The sequence below is a fragment of the Thamnophis elegans genome, chromosome Z, assembly GCF_009769535.1.
Source record: "Thamnophis elegans isolate rThaEle1 chromosome Z, rThaEle1.pri, whole genome shotgun sequence".
NCBI lineage: Eukaryota > Metazoa > Chordata > Lepidosauria > Squamata > Colubridae > Thamnophis > Thamnophis elegans.
In genome coordinates, this window is record NC_045558.1 from 95,157,000 (window position 1) to 95,177,570 (window position 20,571).

A 20,571-nucleotide genomic window follows, 5' to 3' on the forward strand; every position below is an offset into this window, starting at 1 on the left:
TTTTATTACAGATTCTCTTTGCTGGCATGCAGTGAAAATTGCAATAATGTATCTGACAATTCAGGATGTTTATGAGGCATTAAATGATCATGAATAGCCATAATTGTTATTTGTATCCTCATGAAAGTACTAGCAAATCACAAAACACTTCTATCTACCCATAATTAAATATCTCAATAATGGAGTCAGCACTTTTTGCTGTGCCATAGTGCAAAAAAAAAAATTCTACATGTGATCCATACCAAATCATAACATTATAGATCACATCTTTCTGCATACTAAATTCTGACAATCATGTGTCTGACAATTTTTCACATTACTCAAAAGCACGGATCATGTTAGTGAGCATCTTGACTTCAAATGGTTTTTAAATGGAAGTCATTTTAAAAACCAACATCAAATCACAGAGGCCATTGACCTGCATACTGTGAGTGATCAGAATTAGAAATCTAATCACACTTAGCAGCCATAGTATAAAAATATGAATCTAAACAAAAATCCTATTGTGTGCATACAGTGAGCCATCAAAATTACAGATTTGACCATTTTGGCACCATAGTTGTAAAAACTAAACTCACACTAGATAAGAATTAGCAGAATTCAGATGTAATTTTATTCATGTTAGCACCAATTTAGTGCTGATTTTAGTTGCCAATATGGAGGATATTTGAAACTCAGGGTTGAAATGAAGGATCCTTACTGCTCTTGAGCTTGGTTATTTTCTTGCAGACATTTCATTACCCAAACTAGGTAACATTAGTGCTAGACATGATCTTAGTTGACTAGATTCTTGTGTATATAGGCATGAGAAATAAATTAGTTTAACCAGAATTTTACTCATGGTTCTAATTCTTCCTGCCTGACATATTTATATAAAACTTCAAAATCATATACAGGTAGTTCTCGATCTATGACCACAATTAAGCCCAAAATGTCTGTTAAGTGAAACATTTGTTAAGTGAATTATTACCTTTCTTGCCACAATTGTGAAGTGAATCACTGCAGTTGATAAGTTAGCAACCCAGTTGTTAAGTGAATGGGGCTTCCCCATTGACCTTGCTTGTCAGAAAGTCATAAAAAGAGATCAATGATCCATAGACATTGTAACTGTCATAAATATGAGCCAGTTGCCAAGTGTTTTAACGAGGTAATGGGAATACTTAACATCGTTGTAAGTGTGAAAAACATTCATAAGTCACTTTTTTCAGTGCTGTTGTAACTTTGATCACTAAACAATGAGGAATACTTGTATAATGTGTTTGCATAAAATAGCCCAAAACCATCAGCTATCCAAAAGTTTTTTTAATATGTTTTATTAGGTTATAAAGTATTATAAAATACAAAATACAAAAGCAAGTAAGAGGACAGGGAGAAGGAAGAGGAAAGGGAAAGAAAAGTGAGAAAGGATAGGGAAAGAAAAAGAAAAAGAAGCATTGACTTCCGACTCTGTTACAGTAGAATAAGGCATTAACAACAAATCACAACTTTTTGTTTTACCATAAAAGTATGAACCATTTCTACAAAATCCTATCAGTCTAATCTGTAAAACCGAGAATCAAAACTTCATTCTTTTCCACATCAAGCATGAAGTTCAGAAGTGGTTTTCATATGGAAACAAAAGTATTTATGTTCTTTTCTTTGAGCAATTTTGCCATTTCAGGCAACTCCCATCAGCTTCTTTAAACTTTTCTAATTGTCTTCATCAGTGATAGGTGATGAGAATGTGAACTTGTACTTTTACTCGTGGCTTCGCATATTCAATCATATCCCCGTGGAGCATCTGTGTCACCAGAGTTCTACTTATTATAGCCATATAAAATATATAAAAATTTGAGACAGAAAAATAAAACTTTTTTCTAGCTTGAGACATGGAGTAAAGGAATGGTCATTGCCTCAACCATAATGGAGCATTCTGATTAATAATTATGTATCATCAACTTGAGGTCCCCTCTTAGTGATTATATAATTTATTCCACAATGATCTTCCCCTAACCTGGTTTTTCATGGCTTCTGAGGCTTATCATCATTGTAACTGAGTCCATTCACCTTTCTCTTGGTTGTCTTTTTCTTCTCCCACCTTTCCCAATATTACAACCTTCTCCAGAGAGCTAGGACTTTGCATAATACATTTGAAATAATATAATTTAAGTCTGGTTTAGAGAATAGAGGTCACATGGATGACATATAATTGAACTTCTCTTTGCCAATGTTCTAATCATAAGAAGGTGACAAGAACTCTAAACTGAACAGATTTATCTCATTAGCATGAGGTTTACCTCACTCACAAAATATATGCTGTTATTATTAAGTTTATTTGCCCCTATCTAACCATGGGCTACTCTTTGTACACTGTATGCTGCTATCAATTACTTTGATGCTTTTTTAAAAAGAAATTAATTTTCCCTCATATTACTGTTTGACTAAATTCTAATTTCAGTATGCTGTTGAGTGTAATGTGCATTAAAGTTGTGATATTGTCATTATTGGTGGGATACTGTTGAAGGCATATATGATGCATGTAAACATTCAAACAAAGCAACTTTCCCTTCCCAAATTGTTTAGAAATGAGTAATATGACATGTTCTAATTATATCCCGTTTTGAATCTGATGTTCATTCTCAAGTGTATCTAAGAAACAAGCATCCTTGGGGAAAATCCATATCTTTCTGCATTTGGAAGGGGGTGGAAAAGAAGCTTTTGATGGCAGCTCGATTACTATTGTTAAAAATATTTCTTAACAGTGGATTGATTTCTATTCCTTCAAGATCACAGCTTTTTTTCTGCCAATTATGTATTCTGGTAATCTGGTTTGATTTGATGGTTTGGTTATGACATATAAAGCCCTAGGCAACTTTGAACTCAAATACTTGTCAGATTGCTTTTGTTAATTTAGATCTGGTAAGTAACTTGATATCATCCAGGAAGCCTTTCCATGTGTATGAAGTTTTGTAAAAGCAATCTACTCAGAGGTGGGCGTTCTTTGGGCCAAACTCTGGAATATTCTTACCCTGAAACTAGGACATTTAGTAAAATGCTCTTTTCTGTTTTAACATATTTACAGAAGACCAACAGTTTGGGATATATCTGACTACAAAGAGAAAGCTGTTCTGGTATGGGCCACAATGGAACTGACCTGTAATGTACAGGAAATTGAGATTGAAACAAGTACCTGGGCAGATCACAATCCAATTACAATTAAATTGAAAGGCCAAAGGATAAGATCTAGATGGACATTAAATAATACTGAATTAAAAGAGAAAGACTTTGTTCAGAAAATGGAAAAAGAATTGACTTTCTTCTTTAAAGAAAATAGAAAAGAAGATACATCATTGCAGAAAGAGAAAGTTGTTCTACAGTACAGGGGCCAAAAAAAGAGAAGAACATCATCCTGACCTCACCCTCCTGATTTTAGAGTAGTGGAAAATTATAAGGAAACTTTTTTTGTGATACTTATTGGATCTAGTTCAATTCTAGTTGAAAAAAGGAGACCTGAAGGAATATAGCACTTTTTCAACCAAATTACCAAGTTAGTGTTTAAACTCCACCTGAACACCTACTGACAACCAATGCAGAATCAGCAACACTGGCATGAAGCTTCTGATGTATCTAGTGCTGTTGAATTTTGTATCAGCTGCAGTTTCTGGGTTACTTTAAATGCAGTTGCATGTAGAGCACATTGCTAAGTGGTGAGATCAATGGAGTGTTTGTCCTATGTCAAGCCTGAACCTGGACTGTAAAAGATCTAGAATCTAGATAATCCACTTCCCTTTAGGATGCTTAGCATTTGTACTCTCACTTCAGCTTTACATTTTTTTTCCTAAAAAGGGAAGGTTAGGAACAGGACAATTAAGGAATCTAGGAAGGGTTTCTTAAAGAAGCGCTACAATATAAGTCCATCAAGGTCTCAAAGAAATGAAGCTTAGTTATAGAAATCATCCCAAAGATGCTTTTTTCCCCCAAATACATTTATGTGATCTAGCTAACCTGACACTCCTATACTATTTGCAAGGACCGATAAGGCATGGATCCAGCCAAATGTGGCAGGGGACATATTAACAAACTTTTTTTGACTTTGACGGAATTCACAAGCCAAAAGGAATTCGAAATTAATATGAAAAGGCATTGCCCTAATAACTAATATTGATTCTGCCCATGAAGAGAAGATATTGATAAATCTGAATGAATGACGTGGATTGCAGGCATCATTTCTGTCTTAACATTTCCTGGAACTCCACAATACCTAGGTTGTTGAAATGTTCGCCAAATGGCTAGCAGAATCTTTTAAATTCATAAAACCTTAAAGCAGGTAATTATTATCAGCCTAATTACCTTGTGAAGGTCTTGGGGGCCAATCTTATCTGAACCAGAAACAGATCTGAGTAGGTCACTAAATAACAGCTTTAGGGAAGCACATTACTAAATATGAAAGCATCTGTGTACAGTGGACCTGATATTACCTGCAACAAGCCTTGGTTGCCATATGGGCCATGAAAACTAGCACTTCCTAGCCCCAGAGATTGAAATCATCTGCATTAATATCAGCAGGCGAGGTAATTCTAATACCAATCCTTAGAAATTAAACCAAGGGCCTCAGAAAGGGATTTTCCTGTGTGTTCCTCCTTCCTGCTGTTGAAATTGATGACAAGGGCCTGAAAGTTGGGAAGACAACTTTTTTGTAAAAGTGATATTCATGAAACACTCTCATGAAACCAGGCTTATATATGATAGGTAATACTGTTCATCTTCTGGCAGATCAATTATAAGTGGACATAATATATGCCAATTATAGGCTGAGGTCATTTGCCACTGGGGTATTGGAGAGGAATGGGATTGCTCTGCAGGAAATAGCAAAAAGCTAGTTATATCCTGCCTATATTTAGGGTTTATTAATAAACATGTGCCACTTTTACCACTAGCATAGTGTTGCCATGATTCTGAGAGACTAACAAATTAGACTCTTCCACTGATAATATGTGGAAGATAGAAATCTGGCAGTGCTGTTCACATTGGTTCTTCTCCAATATTTTTTTACTGTTACACAACCCTATAAAATCCTAGATGGTCTTTACATCACAGAACCTTTGTACAATTCTTTAGGTTAAGTCCTGTCATCTTAATCAGTCACTCTGGTGAGCTTCCTACTTTAAATACAGCCACTGCTCCCGGAAGTTTAGCTCTGCAAATGATGCAAGTCCTAATTATTTCCCAGACTGGTTCTATTACTGCTTCTCATACAAGTGAAATGAATAGTAATGGTGGTTGCTGTGTTGTGCTTACTGTATGTTGTTCATGCTTGTAAATCCCTCTGCACCCATTAGATCAATGATTTGTTGCTCCAGGCCCAACACAAATTCTCCTGAGTCAAGTCTCATATCCTATCAATATCCTATCAATATTAGTTTATGATCCCCTAAACTAATACTGCAGAATATTGCAAACCCTAATGTGAATTTATCAGTCTCATTTATAGCAAGTTAATTAAGGCAGAGCCTCTTTGAAACACCTTTTCCCACCCTTCTCTTAGCAGCCAACTGAGTTTCATTTTCTGAAATTTGCATTCAACTGAATCTCTCCTGGCTTTCCCATAATCTGCCATACCCTGCAGTACAAAGCTAATTCTTGAAGGAATCTTACAGCCTCCATTATAGAGGTAAATATTCTATAAATTATCCCTTATGCAGATAACTGTCCTACATTTTTATTTATGTAATAATAATTATCTATCCAATTATCTGTAAAGCCTTAAATGGTTTGGGACCTGGATATCTTCGAGACCACCTGTTCTGAGAAGAAGCTGCATAGTCATTTTCACTGAGCCTGGGAAAAAGATGTTGAAAACACCACAGGTTCAGAACATATAGAGATTCCTCCCTAATCTAGAAAAGAGCGTCATCTCCTATAAATGAAACGGCTTACCAAAAAATAAAAAAGCTCTGCTTTAGCAAACTCATATATGAAATCCTGAAAATGGCATTCAAATTTATGCTAATTACCCTATTTTCCCTTTCAATTAAGTGATTGAAGAAGTTTCTGTGAGAATCTATTCAATTGTCAAAAGTTTGACTGTCTTTTTGCTTAGTATATATCCGTGATGGCAAACCTATGGCATGCGTGCCAGAGGTGGCTTGCAGAGCCCTCTCAGTGGGCACGCATGCGTGCCAGAGGTGGCTTGCAGAGCCCTCTCAGTGGGCACGCGTCATTGCCAGCTGCTCTTCTGGTTTCCGGCAAGCACATGCACACTGGCCAACTGGTCTTCGTGGGTGCCAGAGCACTAGAAAACGGCCTGAAAAACAGCCAAAAAACAGGTCCTTTTTCACGCTGGTTTCAGGCCTTTTAGGCCATTTTCAAGCTGTTTCTGGCGTGAAAACACCCAAAACAACAGTCTGAAAATGGCCTATTTTGGGGGCGTTTTTCAGGCTGTTTTAGGCCCAAAGTAGCAGAAAAACAGCTTGAAAATGGCCTGAAAATCGGCCAAAAAACAGGCATACCAGCCAGCTGGTCTTCAGGTTTTTGATGCTCCGGCGTGCACACACACACACGCATGGACACACATTCTGATTTGAGCACTTGGTGCTGAAAAGGTTTGCCATCACCGGTATATATAATAAATTCCTGAGAGTCCCCACTTTGGGGGATGTCAGGCAGGAGAGGAGCTTGTCTTCCCCAAGCAATAATGCCCTCTTTACTCTTCATCTTAGAAGCTTGTTAAAATCTTATTCCATAATACGTTCAGGGACTAGATGTCCGTGAGAAGTGGCACCATAAGTGAATGTTAAACAAGAAACTATTATTAGACTGTATTGTTATTTACTTGATTAAGTGTACTGTTGGACTTGTGAACTATTTAGTCTTGAGTGTAACAGATCTCATAGAAGCATAAACAACTACATGGAAAGCGGTTATAAAAGGACAAGAAAAAATAATTTTCATCAGCAGATAGTAGAATGGAACAGTTTGGTTTGTACAAACTCTTTCAAAGTGAGATAAAGCAAATTGTTTATGGATATTCTCAATCACCCAGGTCATGGTTTTCTCAAGTTGCTTTTTTCAAAAGGCAATTGGACGTCAAAAAGCAATTTTCCTTGAAGCCATTTTGCTTATCCTCCAAGAAGCTTCTTCAGTTTTGACTGAATGATTGATTCTAAAGATTCTTAAATCTTTATTACAGTAATTAAGCAGAAATCCAATATGCTGTATACTGCAGATGAGCTGAGAATTTAAGTGCCAAAATATACTCAGAAAATTGAGTTCAGTTTATCCTTGGATAAGTTTATCTACAAGTATGTATAGTAATATATATTTTTAAAATACTTGTGAGGTAGTCCTTGAGTTATGAAATTTGTTCAGCGACTATTCAAAGTTACAATGGTATTGAACAAAAAGAACTTACAACCAGTTCCTGAGGTTCTGGCTGTTACATATTGCGTGTTAATATGAACAGAATTCAGATGCTCGGCGACCAGCTGACACTTATGACTAGTAGCAGCATCCCATGGTCATGTTATTACTGTTACCAACATTTTTTGGTAGCTTCCCACAAGAAAAGTAAATGGGGAAACCTTCAGGGAAGGCCACAAATTACATGGGCAACTCTCCCCAATTGGCCTTTCTTCACTGATGTGTACATTCTGTTGCTTTTTTGCATTTTCCCTGGACTCTCTATGTGTCAATTAATGATATGCATATCTTGCAGTTGCACCAACCGAGATTTCCTGGATTACCATCCTAAGTGATGCAGCCATGTAACATCATGCTTTACTTTTTACTATATTTTTAGACTTGGATAATTCTGTCAATTTGTCTTTACAACAAAGTAGTAGTAGTTCACCTTTCATTTGGTACTACTTCACAAGACTGCATATATCCCATATATTTTATATTTATAAGCCCATCCACAGCTAAGCCAATGCTCGTATTTTTAATCATAGTATCATGAAAAATAACTTCTTCATAAACCATTTATGAAAAGAAATACATGAAAATTTCTGGATTGGTTTATCTGCAAATGGACTTATGTGCTGCATGACTGTCATATGGGCAGTGTATAAATATAATAAATATATAAAAACATTCAATTTTGATATATAATCAAGGGTGCTTCCACCCATACTATGTAATGGGCTTAAGGCTTTCCATGCTGGCATCAGAGAAATGGTTGCCACATGTACCCTGCTATTGCTACAGGCTTCTGGCTATTGTTCTTGATCTTACCGATCTTATTCACTTGCGGCTGATCCGAATTCTGGAATCAGTGCTACAAAAATTTTTATATAACTAATTATGATTACATGCAGGCAATTCTATGATTTCATGTAGATCCAGTAAAAAAATATGATGAATTGTAAGAACCTGTGCTTCAGTTTTAATATTAGACCTCTTGGCCACCATAAATATGAACCATCATGAGTAAAAATATATTACCTTTCTTACATTATAACCTGGTTCAGATACGAATAAGCACGATCTCTTCCCATCTTAAAACATCAAAGGAGCTTAGATACAATTAACTAAAATCAAAGCTTGACATTTTAAATTACTGCCCTGTTGTTCTCTCTCAACATGTAATCTGAGATATTAAGTCCTGAATAATATTGAGCATATCCAGTGGTATTATTAGTAAAGTCCCTTTATCAAATGAAACAAAGATTTTTAAGACAAACTGGGAGAGAGATAATGAAGCTGTAGCAGGAAACCAATTTTTTGCATACTCTCCTAGAGATGGCTTTAAAAGCTCAAGGTGGCTATCTCGTCAGGCACATTCTTCCTTTTGATCTCTGCTAAGGTTCTTAGATAATAATTTTAGGAGAATAAATCTTTTTCTATATTGATGCATTGTACATTCCTCTCTCAGCTTGTGCAATAGGTTATAAATTGCTTGCTACCTCCTACTTTGTATTAGCTGAATTTTAATTTAGCTTTGTAGCAGAATAAATGCCACTCATATGTCCTTTAAAATAAATACCCAGCATCGGTACTCAAACTGCAAAGCAGCATAGATTCAGTCCATTATAACAGTTCATTTGGTGTTTTTTTTTAAAACCATAAAAACTGTGACTTTTCTTAACCTTAGCTGTAGGCAATCACATTCAGCAATGTTTTTCATCTTCAGAAATGTTTCTATCTTCAGATATTTCAAGAAACCCCAGCATTGTAGAGGATTTGAAGGACAGTTATGCATTGTTTCCCTCACCCATATATTTAGGGCCTGTGATCCTGTTTGTTTTAGCCCTGACTGTTACCATCATTATTATACTGGTTTTACCCCCAGAAGGAAACTTTGGACTGGGCTGCGGGTGGACAGCCGATGGCAACAATCTGAACTCGCACTTTAAATTTTTAATCAACTGCGCAACTATTTTACTTTCTTTCTTTTCTTTCACCTTTCTCTTCTCTCTTTGTATGGGATATGTATGAGATACGTATGAGATGAATGAATGTCCCACTTTTTATTATTATATTGTTGTAAATTTTTGTGTTTTTTAACTCTTACGTGGGGACTGTTTGGGGGAGTGTATGAGTATGTGTGATTCGGAGGACCTGCCGGGAGATGCGGGGGCCATGGGGGTGGTTGAGGGGACTAGAGACACGGGAGAGGGTCGGGGTATTACGGTCGTAACAGGGAGGGGCAGATACGGCGGGGACTTTAGGGCAGGCCATTATCGGGGAAGGAGGGTTCGCTACATTACAGAGATCCCTCCTTCCGGCCCTATGAGTCCCACTCCGAGACCAGATGGCGCAAGTGATCAGGACCCTGGACTCAGGCTGTTGTCGCTAAATGCCAGGTCTGTGGTACATAAAGCTCCTCTCGTCCGGGACTTAATTTTAGACGAGAGGGCAGACCTGGCATGTATTACTGAAACCTGGCTGGGCCCAGAGGGAGGAGTCCCCCTTGTAGAGCTGTGCCCAGAAGGATTTCAGGTGCTGCACCAGCCGAGAGCCCAGGGAAGGGGTGGGGGTGTGGCCGTCGTTATCCGGGAGTCGTTAGTTCCTCGTAGGGTCCCTGCTCCGGAGCTTGTCGGGTGTGAGTCTCTGCTGATAAAGTTGGACCTCAAGGGTCAAGTGGGTTTGCTGTTAACGTACCTGCCTCCCAACAGCGTTGCAGCAGCCCTCCCCTCGCTCCTCGAGTCGGTAGCCGAGCTGGCAATTGAGTTCCCTAGGTTGATGATCCTGGGGGACTTTAATTTGCCGTCGCTCGGTGAAAACTCTGATGGGGCGCAGGAGTTTATGGCTTCCATGACAGCCATGGGCTTGACCCAAGTAATTCGGGGCCCAACCCATTCGGCGGGTCACATGCTCGACCTCGTATTCCTCTCGGAGCAGTGGATTTGTGACCTTGGTCTGAGGGGTAACGACATCATACCCCTGTCGTGGTCAGACCACTGCCTACTGAGGCTCGACTTCCGGAGGCCAAACCCCCACTGTAGGGAGGAGGAACCGACCAGGTGGTTCCGCCCCAGGCGACTTATGGAACTGTTAAGGTTCCAGACGGAGCTTGGGGTTATTCCTGATACTTTCGCCCACAGTCCGGTAGAGACTCTGGTTGCTGCTTGGCACTTGGCAGCATCGGAGGCCCTCGACCGGATTGCGCCACTACGGCCCCTCCGAGGCGGCGGATCCCGGAGACCTCCTTGGTTCACCGAGGAACTCCGGGAGATGAAGCGCCGGAGGAGATGCCTAGAGCACCGATGGAGGTCCGATAAGTCCGAATCGAACCGAGCAATGGTAACCACCTGCACCAAGGAATACACCAGGGCTCTTAGGGCAGCGAAAAGATCTCACATAGCCACCTTGGTTGCGTCCGCTGAGTCCCGCCCAGCCGCCCTGTTTAGGATAACCCGCTCCCTATTAAATAAAAGGGAAGCGGGGGAACCCTTGCAGGGCAGAGCTGAGGATTATGCCCAATTCTTAGCGGACAAAATTGCTCGGTTTCGGTCGGACTTGGACTCCATCCCCGCAGTTCCAGCCGAGGCACAAGAGGATCAAGTAGAACATCTCTGGGTTGAGTTTCAGGATGTTACCCCCGGGGATGTGGACAAGGCCATGAGGGCTGTAAGTGCCTCCACCTGCGTACTGGACCCGTGTCCCTCATGGCTGGTTGCTAACAGCAGTGAGGTGACACGAGGCTGGATCCAGGCGGTTGTTACCGCCTCTCTTCGGGAGGGGAACTTCCCCGCCGCACTGAAAGCGGCGGTGGTGAGACCCCTCCTAAAGAAGCCATCTCTGGATCCAGCTGTTCTTAATAACTATCGCCCAGTCTCCAACCTTCCCTTCCTTGGGAAGGTTGTTGAGAAGGTGGTGGCCTTCCAGCTCCAACGGTCCTTGGAGGAAGCAAACTATCTCGACCCCTTCCAGTCAGGCTTCAGACCCGGTTACAGCACAGAAACCGCTTTGGTCGCATTGACCGATGATCTCTGGAGAGCCAGAGATGGAGGACATTCCTCCATCCTGGTCCTCCTTGACCTCTCAGCGGCTTTCGGTACCATCGACCATGGTATCCTTCTGCGACGACTGCGGGAGGTGGGAGTGGGAGGCACCGTGTTGCGGTGGTTCTCCTCCTACCTCTCGGACAGGTCGCAGTCGGTGTTGGTGGGGGGGCAGAGATCGTCCCCTAGGCCCCTAACATATGGGGTGCCTCAGGGCTCGGTCTTATCCCCCCTACTATTCAACATCTACATGAAACCGCTGGGAGAGATCATCCGTAGGCACGGGATCAGATACCATCAATATGCGGACGATACCCAGTTGTATCTGTCCGCCCCGTGCCAACTCAATGAAGCGGCAGACGTGATGAACCGAGGCCTTGAAGCCGTTATGGACTGGATGAGGGTTAACAAGCTTGTGCTCAACCCAGAAAAGACCGAGTGGCTGTTGTGTTTTCCTCCCAAAGATTCGACAAATATTCCATCACTCAGGCTGGGGGGTCAAATTTTATACCCCTCAGAGAGGGTTCGCAACTTGGGAGTCCTCCTGGATCCACAGCTATCGTTTGACCACCACCTGACGGCTGTGACCAGGGGGGCATTCGCCCAGGTTCGCCTGGTGCGCCAGTTGCGACCCTACCTGAATCGGGAGGCACTCACAACAGTCACTCGGGCCCTTGTGACCTCTAGGCTGGAATACTGCAATGTGCTCTACATGGGGCTGCCCTTGAGGAGCATCCGGCGACTTCAGCTAGTACAGAACGCGGCCGCGCGAGTGATTGTGGGTGCACCTCGGTTCACCCACCTAACACCTATCCTCCGCGAGCTGCGTTGGCTACCTGTGGATCTCCGGATGCGCTTCAAGGTGCTATTAGTCACCCATAAAGCCCTGCATGGTAGTGGATCTGGATACTTGAGAGACCGCCTTCTGCCAATTACCTCCCTGCGACCAATTAGATCTCACAGGTTGGGCCTCCTCCGTATTCCATCGGCCAGCCAGTGCCGGCTGGCAACCACAAGGAGGAGGGCCTTCTCAGTAGTAGCCCCGACCCTTTGGAACGAACTCCCCGTGGAGATTCGTACCCTCGCCACCGTCCAGGCCTTCCGCACAGCCCTTAAGAACTGGCTAGCCCGTCAGGCCTGGGGACAAGGATAGCCGCCCCTCCCGAATGATGAATGTATGTTGCTTATTACTTTTATTATATGTGTCTTCGTCATTGTTTTGTATTCCCCCTCCCTGATTTTATGTGAGCCGCCCTGAGTCCCCTCAGGGAAAAGGGCGGCCTACAAATATTAATAAAATCTCTAAAAAATCTCTAAAAAGCCTCCTTCCATAAGCCAGGAATGTTAGATAGTTTTCGGCAAGCTGCCTTTTAAGGAATTTGTCCTGCATTAGTATTATTCTCATGGCTCTCCAATAATTTTAAATCACAAATAAAAATAAGGAGCACTTGTTTCTGCTGTTTGTTGGATATAAATTTAGGGTCTATAAGCCCTCTGTCAACTAATAATGAAGTCTATAGGAACAAAAGGATAAAAATGAAGGAACAAGAAGGCATAGACAAATGGTTTTCAGTGCATTAAATCCTATGTTATTGCCATGCGCCCCCAAATAATCAAAGGAAGTAGCATTTGCAATTATATTGTGTCTGAATATTGATGGGGATAAGAAAAATATAATTATTTACATTTTCCAGTTAATTTTAAATATTATAGTTAAGTCAGGATTTCAACAGACTTTCAAAAATAGCATTTAATAATCAGAATTTCCTCTGTATAGAAACTGACAAATCAAAATGAGGAAACTATTTCTACCAAACAAATTTATTTATATGTAAAAACCAACATATAGTTTAAAATACTTTTCAAGAAGCTAAAACATTACTATACAATATATTCCTTACCCACCTGTCATAGGAAGCAGTCTTTACACAAATTGTTCATAGAGTGAAAGTAAAGGTCATATATTTACATGAGAAAAAAATCTATAAGCTGCTGCAATTGAGATTTAAACATGTAGCTCTCCTATCTTAATTTCTGAAAGTTGGTGTGACAATACTGAGGGATATTGTGAATAAGTAAACATTCTTTTGAAAATTATTCTTTTTAGTCATGTGATAGCAAACTCTAGAGTTAGCACATTGGTTCAATCTAACACATACAAAAGATAACAAGAAAATCATATTCTGTACCACATGTTTGGGCAACGCAATATATATGGGGAATATATGACTCTGACAGCATTCTGGTTTTAATGCCAACTGGTAAAATGGATCTAGAGCCAATACTGAATCTCTTCACTGAAATGAAGAGACAATAATATTTAAAGCAACGATCCCCAACCTTTCTGGCTTTGTGGACAGGCAGTGGTGACGACAATGGTTCTCTGCAAGCAGCAGGGCAAGCACACTTGCATTCACGCCCACCACTTGTCCATGTGGAGCTGAGCGTGCTCACACACTGCTTGTGTAACCCAGTTCCAAACACGCAGTGGCTCGAGGGTTGGGGACCCCAAATTTAAAGAACCAGTTGTATTTTGTTTTCTTATCACCATTCATATTTTCAAAAATTATTGCAAATGAAAGAGAATCTCTATTCTCTACATATGACACTGTGTCTGGAATTACAGCAAGCTTTTCATGAAGCTTCCCTTTTGAAAATGCTATGCTGCTGTTACTTAGAACTTTGCATTTTCAATTAAAAGGAATACTATAGAAACTGAACACATGACAATCTGACCAATAAAAAATTGCACATCTGTAATATGGTGCTATATAAGGAATAACAGTTAAATAATTCTTACTATTTCATAGATTTTGTGTGCAATTCTCAATCAACCACCTGTAAGGACACAATAATGTAACTTGCTCTAAATTTGATAAACAAGAAAGCAATACAAAGAAAGTACATCTCCATTGTGTCTTAGAACAGCATTATCAAAGCTGGCACTGACAGAAGTGTAAGGCTAAAATTACCACATTTCTTAATTAGCTGGTTGGAAATGTAAGAATTTTTATTTTGCAGGATATCAGGTTAAGTGAAAGCTGCCTCATATTTCATTAATACACAGAATCCAAGAATAGTAGATTAACCCGATAATACCTTGGAAAAATCAATTTATTTAGAATGCATAGTTTTAAGGCCACAGTTTAATCTATCAGTACAGATGTGGCCATACGCTGCCATTGCCTAATCCAGATACATATAGAGTGCTGAGCTGCACAGTTTTTCAAAATACTGGGCAAATGTCAGTGTTAAAATATAGAAGACAGGAAGTATTGACTGGTAAACAGATGCATATGTAATGTTGGAAGTCTATGGTGTCTCAGTACATTTCCTATGACAAAATATAACAGCGCAAACAAGGGTGCTTTTCGTAAATGCTTTCACTGTTATTTCACTAATGTGAAAGAAGGTAATGAGCTGGCCAAACTCTTGGGAACTAACACAACTCTTTAAAATACTGTACTATTGACTCCTTACATATTACATTTCTGGAGCGGCTTATACATCAAAGAGGACTCATTATCTCAGTACATAATGTTAAAAATACAACCAACTGAAAAGAAGGACATGATGCTTACTCTCCTTTGTGGTTTGTATATATACATACAAAATTAAAACAGACCAGAAGTATTTAAATTCTGTTTAAGTTCAAGAGTTTCTAAAACCATCCCTTTCTGCTTCTCATCAAATGATAGCCTTTATTGTGTAACTGTTACACAGGAAACAGTCATGAATTCCAACACAGGTACTCTTAAAAATTTAGTTTTATAACACAAATAAGTCAAATTACCTTATAGGTATAACACATCTATATCAAAATACTTCACCCTTTTGGATGAGTGCCAAAATTGGTGCTATCTGTAAATTTGTATTAGATACTGCTTCCAATAATCTGTTAATGAAAAGCTCTACCTAATATGAATAATAAAAACCAAACTCTAAATGTTAAAAAAAGATTAAAATTAAGCACCAAATAGAAATATAAAAGTGGTGCAATGAAGATCTATTTCTATTAAAATAGGTAATGTTCATCCTCTGCCTAAAGGAATGCAATCTTGTGAACAAGTGACAGACTTATAACCGAACAGGGTTTTTTTGTGTGTGTGGCAGACTCTTGGTAGACAGGCTTCCAATATAGGTGTGTGTGTGTGTATCTGACACACACACATACACACACACACACCATTAGCTGTCCAAATCAGATTGGATTTACTTGAACCCATGCTCACAATTTTAATGTTATTTTTTAAAAGAACATAAATTAAACATTGCACACACGCACAATTTACAAATATTCTCAATTTCTTATCAGGGCAACATCCATGAGATCATCATCTTCCTCCCCAATCAAGAAATCAGGGCTGGGCCTAGATGGTCTATCTGATGTAAGGATGGCACTGCTTGTCATAGACAGGGACTGTTCTGAAGAGATGGGAGATTTAGACCAGCTTTCTGGCTTTATGCAGTGAGATTTCTTTTTGTCTCTCTCTTTGTCACGATCCCTGTCACGGTCTTTATCTTTCAGTTTCTTCTTTTCTTTTTTGTGTTTTTTATGCTTTTCTGAGTTATATTCTGGAAGAGGCCTAACTCCATCATCAGAGTTGGGGCTATTCTGATAGGATTTTTCTGCTATAGATGATCCAGATTCACTCTCACTGTCAATATTTTGGGGTGTATATGCAGGTGACTTACTGTGGCTAGGAGAACAACGCTCATGCTTTGGAGTTGATCCACTTATCAGGGGTGATCCATAATTTTTGGAAGATGATATCTGAGGCCTTAAGCCATCCCCACTTCCTTCCCCAGGTTTTTGCAAGGTAACTTTGGCTTTAATACTAGGAGAACCGCCATCATGTTTACTGATTATGATTTTGGCCACTCCAGTGCTTCCAACACTCTTTGAATCAGGTGCTTTCTTGGAAGATTCAGAGGAACCTCCTGAAGCAGGGATTTTGGATTTCTCCTTGTCATTTCTTTCTCGTTTCCCCTGCAATTCATTCCCTGACAGATTGTGCTTGGAGGACATGGAGTGGCCTGACGAACTGGAATTCTGGACCATTTGTCCATCCACTGAATCTTCCCCAGTGGGGCCACTGGTGACAACCCCATGTTTGAGTTTGTCAATGACAGCAGTCAGGGATGGCTTTTTGTTTCGGCTTGGAGACTTGCCTTTGGAACTGCCATGCTGATTCTGAGATGAAGACATGGAAGAGCTGCCAGATGAAAAGGAAGATGAAGATCCCATTGAAGAATTTGAAGAAGGAGGTGGCTTCTGGGACATGGAACTGGAAGATCCCATCCCTGAAGATGACTTCATGCTTGAACTTGATCCTGTCCCAGGAATGTGTGAACCTCCAGAACCGGAACTAATAGGGGACTTTGCTTTAGATGACGGGGGAGTACCTGGAACAGGTTTCATCGGAGAGGCCAGCTTGTCAGAACCGCCCGAGGGTCTAGAATGAGAAGGAGAAATGTTTGGTTTACTCATGGAAGGGTTCATAAGCGATGAAGGCTTCCCTTGAGGTTTGATCTTGGTACCTCCAGAGCCGCTGCTGAGGCCGTGTTTTGTGATTGGGGAGGACCCAGGCTTGCCCACTGATTGGGTGGAGCTTTTGGACTGACCTGAACCAGAGCTGCCTTGGCCTGAGTAGAGGCTGCCGCTCATCTTGGACCCCGAAGACCCATCCGACTTGCTGCTCTTTATTTTGCCTGACGTCGAGGAGGAAGACGAAGAGGATGACGATGACGAGGAGGACGAAGAAGAGGAGGAGGAATGACTGTGATGACTTTTGCTGCTCAAAGAAGAGACTGAGCCACTGCTTGTGTACTGCCCATGGGAAGGTTTGCCAACAGTCACTGTTCCCTTGGGAATCTGGATGGTGATTTTAGGGATGGGAGGAGTAGCTACCCCAGGGGGTGTTTGAGACCTGCCTGAACTTCCAGGAGATTTTGAGCCACCTGTGCTTGCTGGTGGGGTGAAAGGTCTGGTGGATGTACTATGAGAAGGAGATTTGCCTTCTGGCTCCACCTTCCTCCGCTTCTGGACCTTTTCTTTACTCTTTCCATCACTGGATGGGGTGCGATTGCGTTTTCCACCCTTGCCATCCAGCCCAGGGCCCGTTAAAGAACTCCCAGATCCATTACCCTCCTTGACCCGCTTCTGTGATTTATCTTTCCCCAATTCTCCCATACTCAGTAAGGGGCTCTGGCTTCCACTATGATGCTCCAATACATCAGAAGCTCCCAGAGCCTTGCTGGTAGCAGTGATAATACTAAAGTCGACTGTGTCCGCTTGGCTGCTTGCCTTGAACTTACTCTCCCCTCCATCTCCCCCCAGTACTTGCACACCCAGAGTACTTATCGTTTGTGGTGCAAAGCCCTTGAAGTCATCAGCGTCTCCGCTCTGGCTGCTATCATCAAAATAGTCTTCTCCAAAACCGCTTTGGCTCTGGCTGTTCAGGAGATCAGGGTTAAAGTCAACTCCATCTGGGAAGAACTGATTTGAAGAGTCACTATTTGGGCTTACAGTAGCATCAGCAATCAAATCAGCTGGATCAGTATATGGGTTTTCACTGTTATTTGACTGAAAAACATCTGGATCAAAAAGGGCACTTTGTGAATGCCCTGAACTGGATGAGTCTCTTATTGGTGTCCCAATAGGAGGACAATCTTCATTGGTATTTGGCAGTTTAGATGCTTCTTCTGCTATGTCAGAAAGAATATCTGTAACATCAGCCCCAATGCTGTCTGAACTGGAGAGCCGGACCATTCTCTGAATACTGGGTTGGGCATGAGGTATAGATTGTGGATAGGTTGTTGGAGGGGTACTGCACTGACTGGGTGCTGGAGTAATATGAGGAGTATCTAAAGTGTCAGTGGTCATGTTGACATCAAATATGGGGTTCTGGGAATCAACATCCATAGAAAACAGCTCTCTCTGAAAGTCATCTTCAGTTTGATGCTTTGGTTTATCCACTAACACACGTGATTTTTTCTTTTTTTGCTTATTGCCCCCTGGTCCCATTTCCATCCTTGGAGAACCAGAAGAAGAGTTCTGTCTCTCAAGTGGACTGCTTCCATAAAGAGTTGAGAAATCTTGAGCAGCATTGTCCTTCAAAAGATTCATAAGCATTGGATGGTTTTTGGTGTTGCTTGCAGGCGATGACACAGGGGGAGGTGTATGGTGTGGAGGAGTGGGACTAGAGCCAATAGTAGAACCTACATTGCCTGTGATTTGTAGCAAACTTGTAAGAATGGGGTTCTGAGACACTTTGCTGAAGTCCTCCCCATGTCCCACTGAATCATGTCTTTCTTTGATGCCCATGCTCATACTAAATAAAGTGGAGATGGGGCCGCCAGGGAAAGTACTGGTTGGGGTGGTGGTGCCACTCATTGGGTTGTTGCCAGTAGTCATGCCATATCCTGGACTGCTTGCAGGAGGAAGATTCTTCTTCACCATGTCTTCGACTGTCTCAGCAATAAGGGACAAAGCTGGTGTGTCTGCTTGGATTGTTTCCGCTTTCCTCCTTATGGCTCTCATAGTCACAGGAATTGACATGCACCTACAAGATATAATGTTGTAAAAAGCAAATTTAGTCCTACTATTTATAATTTTCTCGGAACAGCACAACTACTCTTACCACAAAAGATGTGAACAATGGTAGGTCTAACTTCACATTTTTAACCAATATAATTCAGTTCAGATGCTTTATAAATAGTAGTATATACACTTAACTTTTCTTCTTTAGGAAAACACAAAGCAATACATAACTGCCTGAATAAAAAATGAAGAGCAACTAAGCATTATTTTTAAATCAGGGTAGTAGCTTCCTATGAAGCACAGATGGAGACCTTTCTCTAATAATCTTTCCCATCCCTTTCAAATATTTTTAAATCTTTCTCTCAATTAACAAATGAACAAAACAAGACATACTGATTTGTTAAAGTAACAATAAATTATTACTGTAGTAAAAACAAAGTTAAGTATGGCCCAATAGTTTTATAAAATGTGCCACAATTATTTTACATTATATTAAACTAAGAGACTGAATGCAGTTCAGAATACTATGTCCTTCTAGACTGTGCTCTATTATAATTTCTGTTTAACAAAAATAAGCACCTATACTAGGTACAGGTAGTCCTTGACTTATAACAACAATTGGCATAGAATTGTATTGCTAAGCAAGATTTATTAAATAAGCTACACCAGATTTTGACTTTTTAATTTTGATTTTGTTAAGAAAATTGTTGCAGTTGTTATTGAATCACGAATCCAGTTTCCCCCATTGACTTTGCTTGCCGGAAGCCCACTAGTAAGATTTCAAATGGCAATAATATGACCCTATGACATTGCAACCATTGTAAATACATGATGGTTGCCAAATGCTCAAATTTTGATCACGTGATTGTGGGGTTACTATGATGATCATAATTGTGAGAAGTGGTTGTAAGTCACTTATTTAGTGTTTATTAGGATTTGTATGCCGCCCACTCTCGAGAGACTCCATGCTGTTGGAATATAGAATTGTCAATAAATTAATGGTTGTAAGTTGAGAACTATATGTATTTTAACTCTCCATATTATTTCTGTTTCAAAGGAAGATGCAAATCTTCCCGCCTTATTCCCACTGGCAATATAACAACATAATTGCCACAATTCTTGATTCTCAGAGGTAATTAGATAATAATACAATTAATGTGTAGTCCCTAACTATAAAATAAGTTGGCCAACCCTGAATAAGAAAAAAAATGGGTAGTATACATTTTCTTCTACATGAAAGTGATTATATCTGATTAGGTTCACAAGCATGTTATAGGTAGTCTTCAACTTACAACCATTCATTTGGTGATTGTTCAAAGTTACAATGGCACTAAAAAAAGGGACATATGACTATTTTTCACATTTATGATCTTTTTAGCATCCCCATGATTATGTGATCAAAATTCAGACACTAGGCAACTGGTTCATATTTGTTGGTTGCAGTGCATTGGGGTCATGTGATCACCTTTTGCAACCTTCTGACCAGCTAAATCAAAGGAAAGATAGATTCATTTTATAACCATGTTACTAACTTAAGAGCAATGATTCACTTAACAACTATGGCAAGAAAGGTTGTAAAATGGACAAACTCATTTAACAACTGTC

The 20,571-nt window shown here is 40.4% G+C and overlaps 1 protein-coding gene across 2 annotated transcripts in view; it reads right to left on the bottom strand.

Annotated features, from left to right (window-relative positions):
• Positions 1-13,228: 13,228 nt before the first annotated feature.
• The window catches only part of MED1 (mediator complex subunit 1), a 39,015-nt gene continuing 31,672 nt past the window's right edge, over positions 13,229-20,571 (bottom strand). The window contains exons 17-18 of one of the 2 annotated variants that reach the window (XM_032235733.1): positions 17,049-18,988; positions 16,623-16,879 (exon numbers count right to left, since the gene is read on the bottom strand). In XM_032235733.1, coding sequence (XP_032091624.1) covers positions 16,842-16,879; positions 17,049-18,988 — 1,978 coding nt within the window. In that variant the 3' untranslated portion in view covers positions 16,623-16,841. Of the gene's footprint in view, positions 18,989-20,571 lie in introns of both variants that reach the window. The other variant, XM_032235732.1, reaches the window with a different exon arrangement.